This window comes from Taudactylus pleione, unplaced genomic scaffold (assembly GCF_031769625.1).
Source record: "Taudactylus pleione unplaced genomic scaffold, aTauple2 ptg000154l, whole genome shotgun sequence".
Lineage (NCBI taxonomy): Eukaryota > Metazoa > Chordata > Amphibia > Anura > Myobatrachidae > Taudactylus > Taudactylus pleione.
Window position 1 is genome coordinate 18,005,914 of NW_028284556.1, and position 22,772 is coordinate 18,028,685.

A 22,772-nucleotide genomic window follows, 5' to 3' on the forward strand; every position below is an offset into this window, starting at 1 on the left:
GAAGCCACCTTGGCACTTCTAGGATATGAGAGATCCAAGAAAAAAAAGACGCAACTAATGCTTCACAAATCCAACGTTTCAGATTTATTGATCCCTGAAGGCAGTTTTTCAATATAACGGAAACAAATTTATGAATCGCTAGTTGCATCTATTGGACAGTCAGGGCTGAGAGCACAGTATGGACCTGAGAGACTGGCATAGCATCACTAAGCCCTCCACCAAAATCTACTGTGAAGTCCAGAGATGAGATGTTATAGAAAGGTTATTTATAGACGAGTTGTTGTTTTTTTTTTTTTTGTTTTTTCTAAATACACTTACCATTAGGATATGGAGTTTCACATAGGGTAAGAAAATCCACAATTCGATAATCCATTTCTAGGACAGCTGTGCTTTTCCCATGCATGACTGTTAGGCAAGGTCTTCTTCCCACTGTGTCATAGGCCAGGCCACCTGATAGGATAATAAAAGGCTCCCTGAAAAGAAGAATAAAATAGTCAATAAAATTGGCAATCCATTACCAACTTTACTACAACACTGGTTCCAAATATCATATGATGTGTTCTTGTGATGTAATATGAGATGAGCAGAATTCTTTGAAAGAAGGCTAAACAGAAACAATGTTTTATTTTGCAGATTACATGGGGATTATATGGGGAGGGGCCGCCTCAAGGGTGATTTTGGAGTGTCACTCTGCAAAATGACTTGATTATTTGCACCTGCACCTTCCAGTTGTACTGTATAGTAAAACATTCTTGCCAACTCTCCCTAAATGTCAGGGAAACTCTCTGAAATAGTAGCAACCTCCCTGACTCCTTGAAGAGTCCAGCAATCTCCCCGATTACAATTCCCCCCCCCCAATATGTAGCTGTTACAAACTTGAAAAAAAAGAAATCAGAGCTATATACATTCAAAAAAGGTCATCAATGCTATTTCTCTACATTAGTTATAAGGCACAATAATCCCTATGTCTATATGCATTTTCATATAAGGTTAATCATGGCCTCTTATATGCTACCCAATGTGAGTAGAAGACTATACATGAATAAGCCATGAAAAGTATCAGTCTCTTTTAGTCAACAAGTAAATCTTACTGAAAAACAATAAAACAATGCTCAAACGCAGCAGTACACGTCCACTTTACCGCTGTGATCATACAGTGCTTGTAAGTTGTGAACCCTTCAGAATTTTCTATATTCCTGCTGAAATTTTGCCTAAAACTACCTCAGATTTTCACACAAGTCCTAAAAGTAGACAAAGAAAACTAAATCAAACAAATGAGACAAACAAATTAGACATGCTCATTTTTTTTTTTTTGAGGAAAATTATCCAATATCACATATCTGTGAGTGTCAAAAGTAGATATTTTGAAGGTGAAATAAGAGTCAGGTATTTTCAGTCTATGGGATGACAATCAAGTGTGAGTGGACAACCTGTCTTTTTAAAAGAACAGGGATCTATTAAAGTCTGATGTTCACAACACATGTTTGTGGAAGTGTATAATGCCAAGAACAAAGGAGATTTTTGAGGACCTCAGAAGAAGAGTTGTTGATGCTCATCACACTGGAAAAGGTTACAAAACCTTGTTGATGCTCATCAGGCTGGAAAAGGTTACAAAACCATCTCTAAAGAGTTTGGACTCCATCAATCAACAGTCAGACAGATTGTGTACAAATGGAGGAAATTCCAGACTATTATTACCCTCCCCAGGAGTGGTTGGCAAAAAAGATCAAGCCAAGAGCAAGGTGTCTAATAGTTTGCAAGGTCACAAAGGAACCCAAGGTAACATCTAAGCAACTGAAGGCCTTTCTCACATTAGCTAATGTTAATGTTCATGAGGCCACCATCAGGAGAACACTGAACAACAATGGTGTGCATGGCAGGATTGCAAGGAAAAAGCCACTGCTCTCCAAAAAGAATATTGCTGCCTGTCTGCAGTTTGCTAAAGATCACCTGGACAAGCCAGAAGACTATTTGAATAATGTTTTGTGGACAGATGAGTCCAAAAAACAGCTTTTTGGTTTAAATGAGCATTATGTGTGAAGAAAGGAGGACACTGCACTCCAGCATAAAAACCTCATACCAACTGTGAAACATGGTGGTGGTGGTATCATGGTTTGGGCCTGTTTTGCTGTATCTGGCCCAGGAACACTTGCCATCATTTATGGGACAATAAATTCTGAATTATAACAGAATATTCTAAAGGAAAATGTCAGGCATCTCAAGAAAACGTGGGTCATGCAGCAAGAAAACGACCCCAAGCACACAAGTCATTTGACCAAAGAATGGTTAAAGAAGTATAAATTTAAAGTCTTGGAATGGCCAAGTCAAAGTCCTAACCTTAATTCAATCAAAATGTTGTGGAAGGACCTGAAGCGAGGAGTTAATGGGAGAAAACCCACCAACATAACAGAGTTGAAGCTGTTTTGTAAGGAGGAATGGGGTAAAATTCCTCCAAGTAGATGTTCAGGACTTATCAACAATTACCGGAAACGTTTAGAAGCAGTTATTGCTGCACAAGGGGGTCATAATTGATACTGAAAACAAAGGTTCACATACTTTTATCCAATATTACATATCTGTAAGTGGCACTTTTCCTCAATAAAAAAATTAGCAAGTCTAATTTTTTTTCTCTCATTTGTTTGATTTGGTTCTTTTTATTTTTAGGACTTGTGTGAAAATCTGAGATAGTTTTAGGCTAACTTTCAGCAGAAATATAGAAAATTCTGAAGGGTTCACAAACTTTCAAGCACCACTGTTGGTGCTGCTTTCACAATCTCCTGAAATGCTTTTTCAAAAGTAGGCAAGTATGGAATAAAGGCACATTTCTAGTGCACTTTGCCCAATGTAAGTGCAACACATACTATAGACAGCCCCATCATTTCCTCACTCTTATTATTAACTCAAGCCACAAACTAGCCTAATTTACTGCTAAATGTGCCCGTCCACCATAGCTGCACATATAGGGGCAATTATACTTTGCTTCATAAGCATAGAGGTAATTCGAAAATGGTCTTCATACATTGGCCTTCGATATTCATTTTGGAATATTCAAATAGTAAAGGTGGCATTTGAATGAGTAGTGGTGGGTGCAGAGCATTCCAAGCCCAAACAGTCACTGGAAAATTAGGATAGTATATGGGAATTCCATGGGGCATACAGATTAAGAGAAATTATATTCTGGCACAAGAGTAGAAAAGGTGAGACGGTGCACCATAAAATATGCAGAGACAATAAAACAAAGCAAAGAAGTAATTTATTTATTATCAGTTATTTATATAACGCCCACTTATTGCGAAGCACTTTACAGAGAATATTTGGCCATTCGCATCAGTCCCTGCCAAGTGGAGTTTACAAACTATATTCCTATAACATGGACACACACATACACTAGACCTAATATCTTTGTCAAAATCCAATTAACCCATCAGTATGTTTTTGGAGTGTGGAAAGAAACCTGAGCACCCAGAGGAAACCATCACAAACACAATGAGAACAGACAAACTCCAAAGGGCTGCAAGGCAGTAATGCTAATCACTACACCCAACTTTACTGCTCACGTATTACAGTTTATTTAGTATTACAGATTATACAAATACTGTCAAGTAAATATAATCCCTAAGAAAATACTTCAAACAGAGGTCACACAATTCAAACATTTTCTGAGAGTAAACTAGTAACAACAATTATATACTAGATTGTAAAAAGGAGTCTGCACATGGTTTGAAGTGACCTAAGCACTGAAGTACATAAAGAAAGCATGCAGGCAACAGAAGGATTTAAAGTCATTTAGCATCCTGCCAAGATTAAGAGCATAAACAAAGCTAAGCCACGACACCTTCAAGCGCATTTGGTAATTCTGTCTGTCATTATTAGGTGTGACTATGTCACCAGAACAAAAATAGCCAGCACATTACACACACCCTAAGCTGGACAGCAATATGACAAAGACAGTGTTCAGAACATACAGTATGTGCAAGCAAGACAGACATAGGGTGGTACCATGTTAGTCATACAACAGATGACAGAGGAATAGCTTTCCAAATAAAAATAGCAAAAGGAATTTAAAGGCAGAAGTGGCCATTGAGCCTTGAAAGCTTAATGATTTCCAATATATCAGGGTAAACATACTCATAGACTGACGATAAGTAAGAGTAAAGTGCCACTAAGCTCAAATCCAAGATGATAACATTCATAAATAAATACAAAAATTCAGGAAGAAAATGCAAATATATGTGACTGTTAGAGGTGACAGTAAGAGGCGCATTTGTGATCCTTCACTTCAGAGACCACAGCAATCTAAAATGGCTCATACAGAACAATGAACCCAAGCTCAGCCTACACAGTGAGCACTATAAACAGCTCTGTCATAGCAAAGGAACATCCTGAATTACTCTACAATTGTTCTTTAGTGTGAATGATCGTCCATAAAACTCAAAAGTAAAATAACCAGAAATAAAATACAGTTTCTTGCAAGGTTTAAACAAAGTAACCAAAAATACCATGGCTTTGCTGAGATGTTAGTTTTCTTCTTCTTCATGTAGTTGTTTTTTTGTTTTTAACGAAACGTTTATAATGTAATAGTATTTAAAGGAGTTTTCTACTTTAAAAATCAGTTTTACTAAATTCCTTCCCAATAATAATACTTTGTAGACAGGGATCTATGGGCCTGATTTAGCTTTGGGAATAGAGTGAGAATTAGCACTTGACTCTGTACCTGGACAAACCATATTGCAATGCAAGGGGTGTAAATACATACAAATGTTTGCATGTAGTGTAAATACTGGCTGCTTTTGCATGCAGCCCACAAATACTGCACAGCTTTATTATTGCTCTATAATTTAGATGTCAGTTTGGACACACCCCTCCCAAATATAAATCTCTCTGCACATTTTAAATCTGCCCCACCTGCAGTGCAGCATGGTTTCACCAAGATGATCAGCTAAGTGTTAAATCTCACTCTATTCCCAAAGCTGAATCCAGCCCTATGGCCCTGATTCAGACCCACTCGCGAGCGGCTGTCCGCTCGCAAGTGGGTCGATGGTCTGCACTGCGCATGCGCACGACGGAGGGAGCTCCGTCGTGCGCATGCGCGAGACGCGACGAGCGAAGGACTTTCCTTCGCTCGTAGTGTCTGATCAAAGGGGGCGTGCTGTCGATGTTGATTGACAGCACGCCCCCTTTGGTGGGCGTGCCGGGGGCGTGCCTGCCAGACGGAGGCGTTCCCAAGGTAACACCTAGCGTCAGAAGCCAGCCCCACTGACATCACTAGTGATGTCAGTGGGAGTGATTTTGGCTCTGATAGAGCCAAAATCACTCCTGGCCTTGCGGTTGAGAAACTCAACCGCAGGCTTCTTGCTCGCACTGGCGATGGTCGCGATGGTCAAGACCATCGCGACCATCATCCTGCACGCTCGTATATGCTGTGGGTAGTGACCCACAGCTATACGAGCGTCCAGGAGGACGACCATATTTATGGAGGTGGGCCCTGATTCAGAGCGAGCGCTCTGGTCAGAGCGTCCGGCTCTGAATCAGGGCCTATGTCTCTATCAGCTAATGTAACAAAGGCACAGATAGAGCTACCAGTTAGTTTATTTACACATTTCTATGACTTACTTCAGCAACAGATGGACAGCTTGCCACCAGCTGGATGTCACTCAGATATCAATCAAATTACCGTGTCTAACTTCTAACTCTGTCTGGGAAATGCTGGCAAATGTGGGCACAGGACGCAATCACTAGTACGTAAGTTGCTTATTGTACTGGCTGATTATCAAGCTATTATGGGAATATATACAGCAAGTGAAACTCCTGATGTGTCGCCATGCGGTTGCCACATTTAGGGTATTTATTGTTGTGGGGAGCTCTATATGACTGCTTGCCATGATCAGTAAACATATACACCATGACAAAAATGCTCTATATAATTTGCCTTGTGAATGCACAAAGTGCAGCACCGTTAAAAGTAGGGGTGAGCGGGTTCGGATTTCTGAAATCCGAACCCCCCCGAGCCCCCCCGATCCGAGTCCGATCCGAGTCAGGCTCGACTTTTCCCGCCTGACTCGGATCTGAAATCGAGGCAAAACGTCATCATCCCGCCTTCCGAGTCTCGCGGGTTTTGGATCCTATATAAGGTACCCGCGTCGGCGCCATTTTCTCACTCGGCTGTGGACAGTGAAGAGGGAGGGTGGGAGTTAGGGCTGTGTAGTGTAGTGTAGTGTAGTGCTGCTGTTGTCCACTACTTCAAAGTCCATAGGGGCTGGCTGTGTTGTGCTGTGCTGCTGTTGTTAATAGGGGCTGTGTCCACTACTTCAAAGTCCATAGGGGCTGGCTGGACTGTGTTGTGCAGTCAGTTCTCCATAGGGGCTGTGTCCACTCCAAAGTCCTGTGCAGTGTCCCAGTCCTAAAGGGGTGCTGTAGTGTTGTCCAGGGGGTGCTCTGTCCATCAGGGGTGCTCCCCCCAAGTGCTAAAAAAATAATATATTTTCTGTGTTTGTGAATTGTGTGCGCAGTAGCCGCACGTGCATCAACAAAGTAGTGCCAAGCGTGCGCCTGTGTCATAAGTAAAGGGCCGGCTGGCTTGACCGTTAAAGGGTGCTGTAACCCCCGAAAGTACACTCCAGTCCAAATTAAAAAAAAATATATTTTCTGTGTTTGTGAATTGTGTGCACAGTAGCCGCACGTGCATCAACAAAGTAGTGCCAAGCGTGCGCCTGTGTCATAAGTAAAGGGCCGGCTGGCTTGACCGTTAAAGGGTGCTGTAACCCCCGAAAGTACACTCCAGTCCAAATTAAAAAAAAATATATTTTCTGTGTTTGTGAATTGTGTGCACAGTAGCCGCACGTGCATCAACAAAGTCGTGCCAAGCGTGCACCTGTGTCATAAGTAAAGGGCCGGCTGGCTTGACCGTTAAAGGGTGCTGTAACCCCCGAAAGTACACTCCAGTCCAAACATAAAAAATAATTATTTTCTGTGTTTGTGAATTGTGTGCGCAGTAGCCGCACGTGCATCAACAAAGTAGTGCCAAGCGTGCGCCTGTGTCATAAGTAAAGGGCCAGCTGGCTTGACCGTTAAAGGGTGCTGTAACCCCCAAGGTACACTCCAGTCCAAACCAAAAAAAAAATTATTTTCTGTGTTTGTGAATTGTGTGCGCAGTAGCCGCACGTGCATCAACAAAGTAGTGCCAAGCGTGCGCCTGTGTCATAAGTAAAGGGCCGGCTGGCTTGACCGTTAAAGGGTGCTGTAACCCCCAAAGTACACTCCAGTCCAAACCAAAAAAAATATTATTTTCTGTGTTTGTGAATTGTGTGCGCAGTAGCCGCACGTGCATCAACAAAGTAGTGCCAAGCGTGCGCCTGTGTCATAAGTAAAGGGCCGGCTGGCTTGACCGTTAAAGGGTGCTGTAACCCCCGAAAGTACACTCCAGTCCAAACCAAAAAAAATAAAATTTTCTGTGTTTGTGAATTGTGTGCGCAGTAGCCGCACGTGCATCAACAAAGTAGTGCCAAGCGTGCGCCTGTGTCATAAGTAAAGGGCCGGCTGGCTTGACCGTTAAAGGGTGCTGTAACCCCCAAAGTACACTCCAAAACAAAAAAAAATAATTTTCTGTGTTTGTGAATTGTGTGCGCAGTAGCTGCACGTGCATCAACAAAGTAGTGCCAAGCGTGCGCCTGTATCATAAGTAAAGGGCCGGCTGGCTTGACCATTAAAGGGTGCTGTAACCCCCGAAAGTACACTCCAAAACAAAAAAAAATAATTTTCTGTGTTTGTGAATTGTGTGCGCAGTAGCCGCACGTGCATCAACAAAGTAGTGCCAAGCGTGCGCCTGTATCATAAGTAAAGGGCCGGCTGGCTTGACCGTTAAAGGGTGCTGTAACCCCCTAAAGTACACTCCAGTCCAAACCAAAAAAAAAATTATTTTCTGTGTTTGTGAATTGTGTGCGCAGTAGCCACACGTGCATCAACAAAGTAGTGCCAAGCGTGCGCCTGTGTCATAAGTAAAGGGCCGGCTGGCTTGACCGTTAAAGGGTGCTGTAACCCCCAAAGTACACTCCAGTCCAAACCAAAAAAAATATTATTTTCTGTGTTTGTGAATTGTGTGCGCAGTAGCCGCACGTGCATCAACAAAGTAGTGCCAAGCGTGCGCCTGTGTCATAAGTAAAGGGCCGGCTGGCTTGACCGTTAAAGGGTGCTGTAACCCCCGAAAGTACACTCCAGTCCAAACCCAAAAAAAATTATTTTCTGTGTTTGTGAATTGTGTGCGCAGTAGCCGCACGTGCATCAACAGAGTAGTGCCAAGCGTGCGCCTGTGTCATAAGTAAAGGGCCGGCTGGCTTGACCGTTAAAGGGTGCTGTAACCCCCGAAAGTACACTCCAGTCCAAACCAAAAAAAAAATTATTTTCTGTGTTTGTGAATTGTGTGCGCAGTAGCTGCACGTGCATCAACAAAGTAGTGCCAAGCGTGCGCCTGTGTCATAAGTAAAGGGCCGGCTGGCTTGACCGTTAAAGGGTGCTGTAACCCCCAAAGTACACTCCAGTCCAAACCAAAAAAAAAATTATTTTCTGTGTTTGTGAATTGTGTGCGCAGTAGCCGCACGTGCATCAACAAAGTAGTGCCAAGTGTGCGCCTGTGTCATAAGTAAAGGGCCGGCTGGCTTGACCGTTAAAGAGTGCTGTAACCCCCAAAGTACACTCCAAACCAAAAAAAAAAAAAATTTCTGTGTTTGTGAATTGTGTGCGCAGTAGCCGCACGTGCATCAACAAAGGAGCAGCGCCAAGCGTGCGCCTGTGTCCCATAAGTAAAGAGCCGGCTGGCTCATTTCTTAAAGGCTGGTGTAACCCACAAAGTGCACTACTCTCCAGTAAAAATAAAAAAATATTTTCTGTGTTTAGCCGCACGTATATATCAAATCGATATAACATAAATGGAGGACCAAACTTTCTCCGATAAAAATAAAATAGAGAAAGATCAAGAACCACTTCCTCCTAGTGCTGAAGCTGCTGCCACTAGTCATGACATAGACGATAACATGCCATCAACGTCGTCTGCCAAGGCCGATGCCCAATGTCATAGTAGAGGGCACATACAATCCCAAATGACAAAGTTCAGGAAAATCACCTTGAAAAAAACATTTAAATCATCTGAAGAGAAACGTAAACTTGCCAATATGCCATTTACGACACGGAGTGGCAAGGAACGGCTAAGGTCGATCCCTAGTATGTTCATGACTAGTGGTTCAGCTTCACATGACGATGGAAGCCCTCCTCCCACTAAAAAAATCAAAAGAGTTAAGCTGGCAAAAGCACAGCGAAGAACTGTGCTTTCTAAGAAGATATCACAAATCCCCAAGGAGAGTCCAAGTGTGGTGGTGGTTGCGATGCCTGACCTTCCCAGCACTGGACGGGAAGAGGTGGCTCTTTCCACCATTTGCACGCCCCCTGCAAGTGCTGAAAGGAGCACCCACAGTCCACTTGCTGATATGCAAATTGAAGATGTCACTGTTGAAGTACAACAGGATGAGGATACTGGTGTAGCTGGCGCTGAGGAGGAAGTTGGCGAGGAGGATTCTGATGGTGATGTGGTTTGTTTAAATCAGGCTCCGGGGGAGACAGTTGTTGTCCGTGGGATGAAAAAGCCCATCACGGTCATGCCTGGGCAGAAGACCAAACATTCCAAATCCCGTCTAGATTCCACTTCACTAGGCAGGCGATACCGAGACTGTACAGAAACGTCAGAAAAAGTGTCCTCAGTGTCCTGAAAAATGCCGTTGTACACAATGTCCACTTAACCACCGACATGTGGACAAGTGGAACAGGGCAGACTAAGGACTATATGACTGTGACAGCCCACTGGGTAGATGTATCACCTTACGCAGCAACAGCAGCAGCGTCACCAGTAGCAGCATCTCAGAAACGCCAGCTCGTTACAAGGCAGGCTACGCTGTGTATCATCAGTTTCAGTAAGAGGCACACCGCCGACAACCTCTTAGAGAAACTGAGGGAAATCATCGCCCAGTGGCTTACCCCACTTAGACTCTCCTGGGGATTTGTGATATCTGACAACGCCACCAATATTGTGTGGGCATTACATCTGGGCAAATTCCAGAACGTCCCATGTTTTGCTCACACAATAAACTTGGTGGTGCAGAATTTTCTGAAAAGCGACAGGGGCGTGCAGGAGACGCTTTGGGTGGCCCGAAAAATTTCTGGCCACTTTCGCCATTCAGCGACTGCGTGCCGAAGACTGTAGCGCCAGCAAACACTCTTGAACCTGCCCCGCCATCACCTGAAGCAAGAGGTTGTGACGCAGTGGAACTCAACCCTCTATATGCTTCAGAGGATGGAGGAGCAGCAAAAGGCCATACAAGCCTATACATCCACCTATGACATAGGCAAAGGAGGGGGTATGCACCTGACTCAAGCGCAGTGGAGAATGATTTCCGTGTTGTTCAAGGTTCTCCAGCCCTTTGAACTTGCCACACGTGAAGTCAGTTCAGACACTGCCAGCTTGAGTCAGGTCATTCCCCTCATCAGGCTTTTGCAGAAGCAGCTGGAGAAAGTGAAGGAGGAGCTAAGACGGAGCGATTCCGCTCGGCATGTGGGACTTGTGGATGAAGCCCTTCATTCGCTTTGCCAGGATTCCAGGGTGGTCAATCTGTTGAAATCAGACCACTACATTTTGGCCACCGTGCTCGATCCTAGGTTTAAAGCCTATGTGGTGTCTCTCTTTCCGGCCGACACAAGCCTGCAGAGGTGCAAAGACCTGTTGGTGAACACACTGTCAGCTGAAGCGGAACGTGACATGTCAACGGCTCCTTCTTCATTTTCTCCCGCAACTGGGGCTGCCAGGAAAAAACTTAGGTATCCTAAGCAACCCGCTGGCGGTGATGCAGGGCAGGCAGGACCAAGTTTGGACATCTGGTCCGGACTGAAGGACCTGGCAACAATTTCTGACATGTCTACTGTCACTGCATATGATACTGTAACCATTGACAGAATGGTGGAGGATTACATCGGTGACAGCATCCAAGTAGGCATGTCAGACAGTCCATACCTGTACTGGCAGGAAAAAGAGGCAATTTGGAGGCCCCTGTACAAACTGGCTCTATTTTACCTGAGTTGCCCCCCCTCCAGTGTGTACTCCGAAAGAGTGTTTAGTGCAGCTGGGAACCTTGTCAGCGAAAGGCGTAGGAGGTTGCTTCCACAGAATGTGGAGAAGATGATGTTCATCTAAATGAATTATCAGCTCTTCCAGGGAGACCAGCCTCCAGAAGGTACAGAGGGACCTGTGGTGGTGGATTCAAGTGGGGACGAGTTAATACTTTGTGAGGATGAGGATGTACACACTGAAGAGGGTGAGGAATAGGTGGATGAGGAGGATGAGGATGACATCTTGCCTCCGTAGAGCCAGTTTGTGCAGGGACACATTAATTGCCAACTTGTTTTGTGGGGGCCCAAACGAACCAATCATTTCAGCCACAATGAAATGATTGGTTTGTTTCAGCTGAAATGATTGGTTTGTTAAAGTGTGCATGTCCTGTTTATACAACATAAGGGTGGGTGGGAGGGCCCAAGGACAATTCCATCTTGCACCTCTTTTTTTTCTTTGCATTATGTACAGTTTGGGGCCTAGTTTTTCAAACTGCCATCCTGTCTGCCACTGCAGTTTCACGCCTAGATGGGTCACGTGTTTGTGCCGCCCACTCGTGTCGCTTAGCATAGTCATCCAGCTACCTCGGTGCAACCTTTTGGACATAAAAACACTATTGTGAGGTGTGAGGTGTTCAGAATAGACTGGAAATGAGTGGAAATTAAGGTTATTGAGGTTAATAATAGCATAGGAGCAGAAAAACCTACAAATTCTGTGATTTTTGCTGTTTTTATGCTTTTTTTAAAAAAAATACAGATCCAAAACACAAAACCCAGAACCCAAAACACGGAAGGGTGGTTTTGGCAAAACCAATCCAGATCCAAAACACGAAGAAAGATCCAGATCCAAAACACAAAACACGAAAAGTGGCCGGTGCACACCCCTAGTTAAAAGTCACCATTTGATTGTACTACTCTATTTACAACATCAGTGCCTGCTTAGTACCTCTTTCATACATGCCCACTCTTCTGGGAAATTTTGGGGTCCTCTTAGACTCCAGCGTAAAGCTCTAAAAAGCAGGCACTTATGGCCTCTATTCACCCTTTCTATCAGAGTAGTCCTGGGATAAATTTACTACACATTGGTTTTTCAGGGTTTTGCAAACAGACAGAAACCGCCATCAATTTGCTGCAATGCCTAAGTGCAAAATACAGCATTTACAAGAGCAGTACATGCTTCTTCTAAGGTGCTACCACACTCTGACCAATCAGAACACTCCCATTCATTCTTATGACAGTGTTCACTGGTAATCTGTCATTTGCAAAGGGCTCCCTATGGGAGAAGTATTTATTTTATTTATTTATTTATTAACAGTTTCTTATATAGCAAAGCATATTCCGTTGCGCTTTACAATTGGAACATTAACAGAACAAAACTGGGTAATAACAAACAGATATATAGGTAGGAAGGCCCTGCTCGCAAGCTTACAATCTATAGGGAAATAGGCATTGATACACAAGGATGGGTGCTATATATTGCAAGTATTGCAACACCTTAAATGTATTTTTTCTTTTGCCAAATACAAGGATGCCTAATGGGTGTCATTTTTGTTTTTTTTATATTAACCTCATTTTTTTTTGTTTGTTTTTTCCCTGGTGCACTTGGTTGTCCAAGTGCCAGCATGCCCTGATAGTCACTATGGGCACTTGTAGTGTGGCAGATGACATGTAATATATCTATTTTTTTTACACTATTACCCTGTACCCACCACTACAAAGCCCTAGTGCTATTTGCACACCTAGGAGAGAGAACTGCACAGAACCTAGCCCTGTTGCCAACTGGCATAGGGCTGGTTGGAATCATGGTGGGGAGACCACCCTACTACTGGTCTCTACTATATGATTCCACAAGCCCTGGCTGGTAAAGACTAGTGCTGGTTAATAAGAAATCAGGGGGACCTCACACTCTTTGTTCCCCCAATTGCACTACTACCAGCCTAGGCATAAAGCCTGTGGCTCACTATGAATACTAAAGGGACCCCATGCCTTTTTTTTGTTATTTAATTTTGTAAAGTTTCACTTTTCTTTTTTCATTAAAAAGAAACCTGTGCTTTCTACAAACACTCCTGGAAAAGGCAGGTCATTTTTTTGGGTGGGTTTGTAGCGAGTTCCAACCCAGTCACTTAGTAAATCTGGGGTTTGTATATTTTAACTGGGGAAAAATAGAGATTCTATTTTAAAATGTGTTTTTTCAGCATGATTGTGGTGAATTAGGGTGAGATGTATCAAACCTTGGAGAGAGAGAAAGTGGAAAGAGATGAAGGGGGAGATGTATGAAGGGGGGGTAGGGGGGGAAACCGGTAACTGCGCACGTTAAGTGTTACAGTTGCCGCTTCCATGCATGTAGTAATGCAGGGAATGAGCAGAATGACAGAGGCACATAGGCGCTGCTATCTACAACATAGTGAGCTGATATGCTAGGCACTGTATGAATGGTCAGCCAGCCGGAAGGTGAGGGGGCTCTGGCAGGGATCAATGGCAGGGGGGTGTTTTACTCTCCCACTCTGGTAGACAAGATGTTCTTACATCTCGTCGGTACTGCTTCGCCTCGATAAAGAAGTGAAGCAGGAAGAGTTATAACGGCATGATGCAGGCCACTATAATACATCTCCCCCCAAAGTACCAAGCAATCAGCTCCTAACTGCCATCTTACAGACAGTGTTTAAAAAATGACAGGAGCTGATTGGTTGGTACTTCATCTCTCTCCACTTTATCTCTCTTCAATATGTGGGGACAATACATAATGTTCATAAATGTGATTGTGAATGGATCAATCTGTTTGATGAGAAAATAGAAATGAATGTTAAGTTTCACATCTACTGTATCTGATGTTAGTAATGGGAGTGGCAGTGATCCTTGCAGATATTTAGCATAATAAACAGCCACAGGTTCTAGTGTTCTATGTTTGATAATTGATACATTAGTCATGAACGTAAGCCCAGACTGAGTCCGGCAAATGGAAGACAGACAGCGCTCAACTAGTCAGTTACTACAGAAAATAAACACGTTCACTTGGGGAATCGACATGAAATGTGGCATGGTCATGTCATGATAGAATGTGCCATATCCCTGAATCCTTATCCACATATGCAAAATATATCAGGCCGCAATCTAAACTATTAAGTATGACATTAAATTTTAGGATATAATTGTGGGAATCAGCAGGTAAGGAACCATTAGTTATATTTATAATGCAGTTCTCAGGCATCAGCAGCTGAAAAAGGCATTAACAGCAAATAGTTTCAAGAAGCCTTAAATGTATCAACTTTTATTTACTTTCAAAAGTGCTTTTCCTAGTGAATACAAAAATACATATAGGTATATATAAGGGCCATACAGCAAAGCATTAAAAAAAAAAAAGTGTTCTGCCAAACATTGTTATACCTAAAGAAATCAGTGGTGTCCCTCTGCTATTGTTAGTCTAGCTCGGTACATGCATTAGCAACTGTTTTACTGTAAGAATAATCTGCTGCCCTCCTGTAACATGCTTTCTCACTGGCTGAGTCTGTAAATACACAGGTCACTGAGTGACCTAAATATACCTCTAGTATAGAGGTCTAAACAAACAAACAAGTAAATGTTATCAGCATACACTTTTACATTAAACCAATGGTAGCTTTTTTTTTCTTTATAAAGCGCAGAGTATTTATAACTAATTTAGGATTTTGACAGCTAGCCAATAATAGATTCTCCTTAGAACTCAGACAGAAGTACACAAATACCAATGTGAAGGGCATCTAAGGTTTTATAGAAGAAAATACAAGAGAAGAGCAGGTAAAACCATGTTGAGAGAAGCATATAACATAAATCACAATAACACAGAAAGGAAAGTTTTTAGAATAAGGCTTATACGGATTAATTTTTATACTAATCTTTAGCGCACATAAGAAAGACTGACTCTAGAAAACATTATTTGTAGTGTTACCACACTTGCCATTTATACTTGATCTCTGTCAAGTTACTATATCATGTTTGTTACTTTTTCTGTTTACTACATTTAATGGTGCATACACACGGTCAGATTTGATGAACGATTTTTACGATTTGAACGATTTCATCAACGATGAACGATTTCTGACAGTATTAAAATGAATGAAATCGTCAAAATCTGACTGCAAACAGAGTTGATGTCAGAGATCGTTACCCGACATGCGGGAACGCGCATTGTTTGTCGATACATGTCCTACATGTCAAAGATATGACCGATTTTTACAATTGTTATCATTCGTATCTGATAAGAAATCTGACCGTATGTATGCACCATAAGTGTTTGGGAAGCCTTCTTTGATCTATAAAATGCTAGTAAAACACCAGTGGCTATGTGGCCTGACTGGAAAACTTGTAATGCAGGACCCATTGGATGGGCATGTCCAGCACATCCAAAGCGCAGGGCAGTACACCCCTCCTCTCTAAAAACACCCTTGAATTGTTGCACACACCAGATACATAGCTCACAACTTCTGACATATTGCCCACCAGGATGTGTCTCTTAAATCATGACTGTTGGGACATTTGGGAGCTATATATTCTAGATTTGGCTTTCTACACTTCCAAGCTAATGACATCCCAGCATATGGAGTGCATGGACTCATAAGGCACTAGGGTAGGAGTACTTATGTAACCTATAGATTGGACCCAACAATACGGGTCTCCATTTAGGGATTTCATGATCTATTCATCGCCTAGAACTTGCCTAGAATGTTGAAGCATGCACTAAAGTTAACTTCCTAAACCCAGGAGAGCAGAATCGCTGGTTTGTGTTTACCATTCTTAGATGTGCTCAGTAGTAAAGGGCTTAAAGATTTTCAAAGACTTAAACACCAAATGGTACAAGATAATTTGAAATCTTTTAAATCTTAAAGGAGTCTCCTGAATTTAAACCAGTTGTCCCAGAACCAAAAATGTATCCCCCAGGGCTACCTGCATGATGCAATCATCAAAGATCTATGGCCTGCTTTGTTCAGGAATCAGAGATCTGCAATATGCACTGCATAGACATCAGAGATCTGCATTGTTTAGACATCAGAGATCTGCGGGTCTTCTTTGTATAGACACTAGAGATCTGCAATCTGCATTGAATAAACATCAGAAATCTGCAATCTGCATTGTATATACATCAGAGATCTGCAATCTGCATTGTATAGACATCAGAGATTTGCTGTCTGCATTGTGTAGACACCAGAGATTTGCTGTCTGCATTGTGTAGACACCAGAGATCTGTGGTCTGTATTGTATAGACATCAGAAATCTCTGTTCTGCATTATGTAGACACCAGACATCTGCGGTCTGCATTGTGTAGACTTTAGAGATCTGTGGTCTGCATTGTGTAGACTTTAGAGATCTGCGGTCTGCATTGTGTAGACACCAGACATCTACGGTCTGCATTGTGTAGACACCAGACATCTGCGGTCTGCTTTATATTGAGATCAGAGATCTTCGATCTGCATTGTATACAACATTGGTATTCATCATGCGGCCCTACAGCTACTGTTGAACTACACTTCCCAGCATGCCCTGCCACAGTTTTGCTATAAGAGCATGCTAAAACTGTAGCTGGGCATGTAGGGATGTATATTTCCACAGCAGCTGGAGGGTCACATGTTGAATACCTTTGGTGTACACAACAGAGAGCTGCTGTCTGCATTGTGTACACATCAGAGATCTGTGGCCTGTATTGCGTACACATCAGAGATCTGTGGCCTGCATTGTGTACACATCAGAGATCTGTGGCCTGCATTGTGGGGCTGATTCAGACCCGGACGCTATTTGCGGCTGCTCGCTCTCAAAAAGGGGCCGTCTATGCAAAATATGTGCTTGCTCTTTGTGGTGTAAGGGCGCCTCTATGTCTTAACGGGCGAGGGCTTATTGCGTTTAAAGACGCCCCCTTGCCACTCACAACAAACGTCATCTCCAGGAAATGTAGGATTAATCGGGACCATCGGGAGACATCGGAGCTGCTCGCAGCACTTAAGGTAGACCTAGCCTCCCGCAAGCAGTGCGAGCAGTTCATGGAAAAATCATCCAAGTCACATGTTCAATGACGCTACTTTGCTAATTATCCACACCCATTAAACTCCGTTCTGATGGTCGGGCACGCCTGCGTTGGCACATCCACTCCCCCGTTCACAAGCACCTTCCCCTGTTACCACCCACAAACGGCACTCTCTGTCACTCAAAATAGCGGCCCGACTGCAGGCTACGAACGAGCACTTTCCCATCGCACTGTCTGGTTCGCGCACGCACATTGCGAATTATACGCATGCACAGATTGAGAAAAATCGCTCAATGCGAGTGAGCGCAGCAATGGCGAACGGGTCTGAATTAGGCCCTGTGTACACATCAGAAATCTGTGGCCTGCATTGTGTAAACATCAGACATTTGTGGCCTGCATTGTGTACACATCAGAGATCTGTGGCCTGCATTATGTACACATCAGACATCTCTGGCCTGTATTGTGCACACATCAGAGATCTGTGGCCTGCATTTTGTACACAATCAGACATCTGTGGCCTGCATTTTGTACACATCAGACATCTGTGGCCTGCATTTTGTACACAATCAGACATCTGTGGCCTGCATTTTGTACACATCAGACATCTGTGGCCTGCATTTTGCACACATCAGAGAATTGTGGTCTGCATTATGTACACATCAGAGATCTCTGGCCTGTACTGCGTACACATCAGAGATCTGTGGCCTGTATTTTGTACACATCAGAGAATTGTGGTCTGCATTGTGAACACATCAGATATCTGTGGCCTGCATTTTGTACACATCAGAGATCTGTGGTCTGCATTGCGTACACATCACACATACAGTCAGGTGCATAAATATTGGGACAATGACAGAATTTTCATATTTTGGCCTCTATTCACCACCACAATGGCTTTGAAATGAAACAAACAAGATGTGCTTTAACTGCAGACTTTCAGATTTAATTTGAGGGTAATTACATCCAAATCAGGTGAACGGTGTAGGAATTACAACGGTTTCTATATGTGCGTCCCACTTTTTAAGGGGCCAAAAGTAATGGGACTATCAACTCAAAAGCTATTTCATGGACAGGTGTGGGCTATTCCCTCATTATTTCATTATCAATTAAGCAGGTAAAAGGTCTGGAGTTGATTCTAGTTGTGATATTTGCATTTGGAATCAGTTGCTGTCGACTCTCAATATGAGATCCAAAGAGCTGTCACTATCAGTGAAGCAAGCCATCATTAGGCTGCAAAATCAAAACAAACCCATCAGAGAGATAGCAAAAACATTAGGTTTGGCCAAATCAACTGTTTGGAACATTCTTAAAAAGAAAGAACGCACGGAGAGCTCAGCAACACCAAAAGACCCGGGAAGACCACGGAAAACAACTGTGGTGGATGACAGAAGAATTATTTCCCTCGTGAAGAAAAACCCCTTCACAACAGTTGGCCAAATCAAGAACACTCTCCAGGAGGTAGGTGTATATGTGTCAAAGTCAACAATCAAGAGAAGACTTCACAAGAGTGAATATAGAGGGTTCACCACAAGATGTAAACCATTGGTGAGCCACAAAAACAGGAAGACCAGATTAGAGTTTGCCAAACAACATCTAAAAAAGCCATTACAGTTCTGTAACAACATCCTATGGACAGATGAGACAAAGATCAACTTGTACCAGAGTGATGGGAAGAGAAGAGTATGGAGAAGGAAAGGAACTGCTCATGATCCAAAACATACCACCTCATCAGAGAAGCATGGTCGTGGTAGTGTCATGACGTGGGCATGTATGGCTGCCAATGGAACTGGTTCCCTTGTATTTATTGATGCTGTGACTGTTGACAAAAGCAGCAGAATTAATTCTGAAGTGTTTTGGGCAATATTATATGCTCATATTCAGTCAAATGCTTCAGAACTCATTGGACGGCGCTTCACAGTGCAGATGGACAATGACCCGAAGCATACTGCAAAAGCAACCAAAGAGTTTTTTAAGGCTAAAAAGTGGAATGTTATGCAATGGCCAAGTCAATCCCCTGACCTGAATCCGATTGAGCATGCATTTCACTTGATGAAGACAAAACTGAAGGGAAAATGCCCCAAGAACAAGCAGGAACTGAAGACGTTTGCAGTAGAGGCCTGGCAGAGCATCACCAGGCATGAAACCCAGCATCTGGTGATGTCTATGCGTTCCAGACCTTAGGCTGTAATTGCCTGCAAAGGATTTGCAACAAAGTATTAAAAAGTGAAAGTTAGATTTAGGATTGTTTAGATTGTCCCATTACTTTTGGCCCTTTAAAAAGTGGGAGGCACATATAGAAACCGTTGTAATTCCTACACCGTTCACCTGATTTGGATGCAATTACCCTCAAATTAAATCTGAAAGTCTGCACTTAAAGCACATCTTGTTTGTTTCATTTCAAAGCCATTGTGGTGGTGAATAGAGGCCAAAATATGAAAATTCTGTCAATGTCCCAATATTTATGCACCTGACTGTATGTGGCCTGCATTTTGTACACATTAGACATACTGTATGTGGTCTGCATTGTGTACACATCAGAGAATTGTGGTCTGCATTATGTACACATCAGACATCTATGATCTGCATTATGTACACATCAGACATCTGTAGCCTGCATTGTGTACACATCAGATATCTGTGGCCTGCATTGTGTACACATCAGACATCTGTGATCTGCATTATGTAAACATCAGACATCTCTAGCCTGCATTATGTACACATCAGACATCTGTAGCCTGCATTGTGTACACATCAAAGAACTGTGGCCTGCATTGCGTGCACATCAGAGAATTGTGGTCTGCATTGTGTACACATCAGATATCTGTGGCCTGCATTGTGTACACATCAGAGAACTGTGGTCTGCATTGCGTGCACATCAGAGAATTGTGGTCTGCATTGTGTACACATCAGATATCTGTGGTCTGCATTGTGTACACATCAGACATCTGTGTTCTGCGTTGTGTACACATCAGAGAACTGTGGTCTGCATTGCGTGCACATCAGAGAATTGTGGTCTGCATTGTGTACACATCAGATATCTGTGGTCTGCATTGTGTACACATCAGACATCTGTGTTCTGCATTGTGTACACATCAGAGAACTGTGGTCTGCATTGCGTGCATATCAGAGAATTGTGGTCTGCATTGTGTACACATTCGACATCTGTGGTCTGCGTTGTGTACACATCAGAGAATTGTGGTCTGCATTGTGTACACATTCGACATCTGTGGTCTGCATTGTGTACACATCAGATATCTGTGGCCTGCATTGTGTACACATCAGAGAACTGTGGTCTGCATTGCGTGCACATCAGAGAATTGTGGTCTGCATTGTGTACACATCAGATATCTGTGGTCTGCATTGTGTACACATCAGACATCTGTGTTCTGCGTTGTGTACACATAAGAGAACTGTGGTCTGCATTGCGTGCATATCAGAGAATTGTGGTCTGCATTGTGTACACATTGGACATCTGTGGTCTGCGTTGTGTACACATCAGAGAATTGTGGTCTGCATTGGGCAGACACCAGAAATATGGGGATTGCTTTGTTCAGTCAGAAAAAAAATAAAAAAATTGTGAGGATGGGGCTGCATTGTAAACTTTATCCCAGAATAGCTTCATCATTAATTGAGTAATCAGGTCAAAGGAAGTCAGGGCTAAGCCATGGTACTGTTTATGCTGCCATGGCAAATTACTAAAATAAAGCCGGTTGCACACTGGAACGATGTCGGGCCGATATGCCGTTTCGTAACGACATATCAAACCTAGCGATATTGTTAGAGGCCAGTGAATTGTTAATGAATGACGCAACGGTGATTGTTACATCGTTCATTAAAGTCATCCAGTGCGGACGCACAATCACTGTTTACGGGCATTCGTTCCATGTCGGAACGAATGCCCATCGCTCCAGTGTGTACCCAGCCTTAGATAAAGAAAAAAAATAAATTGAGCCAGCCCAGGTTCTTTATGTATTGACAACAGCATAATGCACTTCTCTGCTTGTTCTGTATGCTGGTATACATAGTCACTATTACTGGTTAGACCGTAAAATTATGTAATTGAACCTATTAACATTTTATACATGTTCATTATCATACTAGCTAGCCTCTTCTTGGAATAAACCAAAACTCCTTTAGCATAGCAAAACCAGCTATTTTGAATGAATGTTCTCACTACTAGACCCACAACACAATTTATGTGCCAGAATTTGTGCCCTTTCTCTACCTACAATTGTAAGTTTTTAAAAATACCACTTTTGCATTTTATAATGCTCCCTAGTAAGCTCTGCAGTTTAGCTATTGTTCGCAAATATATGCTCTATATAGTATGTATTGCACTAGAATGTTTTTTTTTATTTTTACAATGTTTACTTGTAAACTGATTTTTAGCCTTGTTATCCTGTTTTGTACCTCTAATGCCAGCCTCTGACCTTGGATTTAGATATCCCCCTTGAAGTGCCAGCCCTGACATTTGCATGTATCCAGTCTCTCAGCAATCACCTAGCAAGACTAGTCTGGGGGAAGTGAACTGTGCGTAATGAAAAATGTACATAGCTAGTTGCATAGTGTGTCCACATCTGGACTTGTTGTGACTACTATAACACACTTTATTTTGTGGTCACTAGAATCCTGTCTATATAGTTTATTGCTCATTAGAATGAACTCTTTATTGTAACCTGTTATTAGACCAAGCACTATTTTACTGCAGGGCAGATGGGGATGTGCTGTATTTCAGTGTAGTTCTTTCAAATAGCAGTTCTTCATATAATTTAGTTGCTGTATAAAACCATACCGACATTGGACAAACCATATACAGTAGACAGGCGGGTTAGCATCATCAATTTTACAAGTCTCCTTGTCAAACTTTCGGACATCAAAGTAACGGTTTTACTATATATATATATATATATATATATATATATAAAAATTTCTTTCAATAATTGCAATAATTGCACTTTGCTCAAAAATCAAGGACTGTTTTCTTTTTCTTCACAGACATCCGTTTTATGATCTATAAGACCACGGAATTAGAATGGTGTATCTATTGCCAAGGAGAAATAAGATTCATGAGAGTGATGACTGAGATTTCTGGTGAGTCATCCTTTCTGCATTTATTATAGCATAAATCACTGCTTTTTTAAAATGACTACTCATTGCAATTCTTCCAAACTAAATGATACAGAAACATTGCAATTACTTCAAGTCACCTGGTATGTAGAAAGGCAGGAATCAGGACTCTAGCCGATTGCACTGTCTGACAACACGTGTTAAGATTAGAGATGTGCGGCTCGGTTTTGCGGTAAATTTGGAACTCATATTTAAAAACCGAATCTCAAGTATTTAATTGCATGTAAAGCAAAAAAAAACAGGGGTCCTCGGCGCACAACTTTAGTGATGATAGTGGAGACTACGGTGGTACAAAGTTTTGTTCCTTCATATGAAAACGCTGGTCAGATCAGATCATGCCTTGCTGAATGCAGGACGGCTGCTTTATGGTGTACTGGATTACACTCCAATGCAAAAAACAAAAGTTAGGCAATATTCATGTTTTTTTTTGTAGGTGGTTGAAAAGTCTTTCTACCCAGAAAATGGCACATTCATATGACAATATGTATGGCTAACCCTATAGTACTAT

General features: G+C 42.5%; 1 protein-coding gene across 2 annotated transcripts in view; it reads right to left on the minus strand.

Annotated features, from left to right (window-relative positions):
* STXBP5 (syntaxin binding protein 5) overlaps positions 1 to 22,772 on the minus strand; it is a 468,219-nt gene that overhangs the window by 107,391 nt on the left and 338,056 nt on the right. For both annotated transcript variants that reach the window (XM_088474382.1, XM_088474383.1), the window contains exon 10: positions 319 to 473. In XM_088474382.1, the coding sequence (XP_088330508.1) occupies positions 319 to 473 (155 nt within the window). The remainder of the gene's footprint in view (positions 1 to 318; positions 474 to 22,772) is intronic.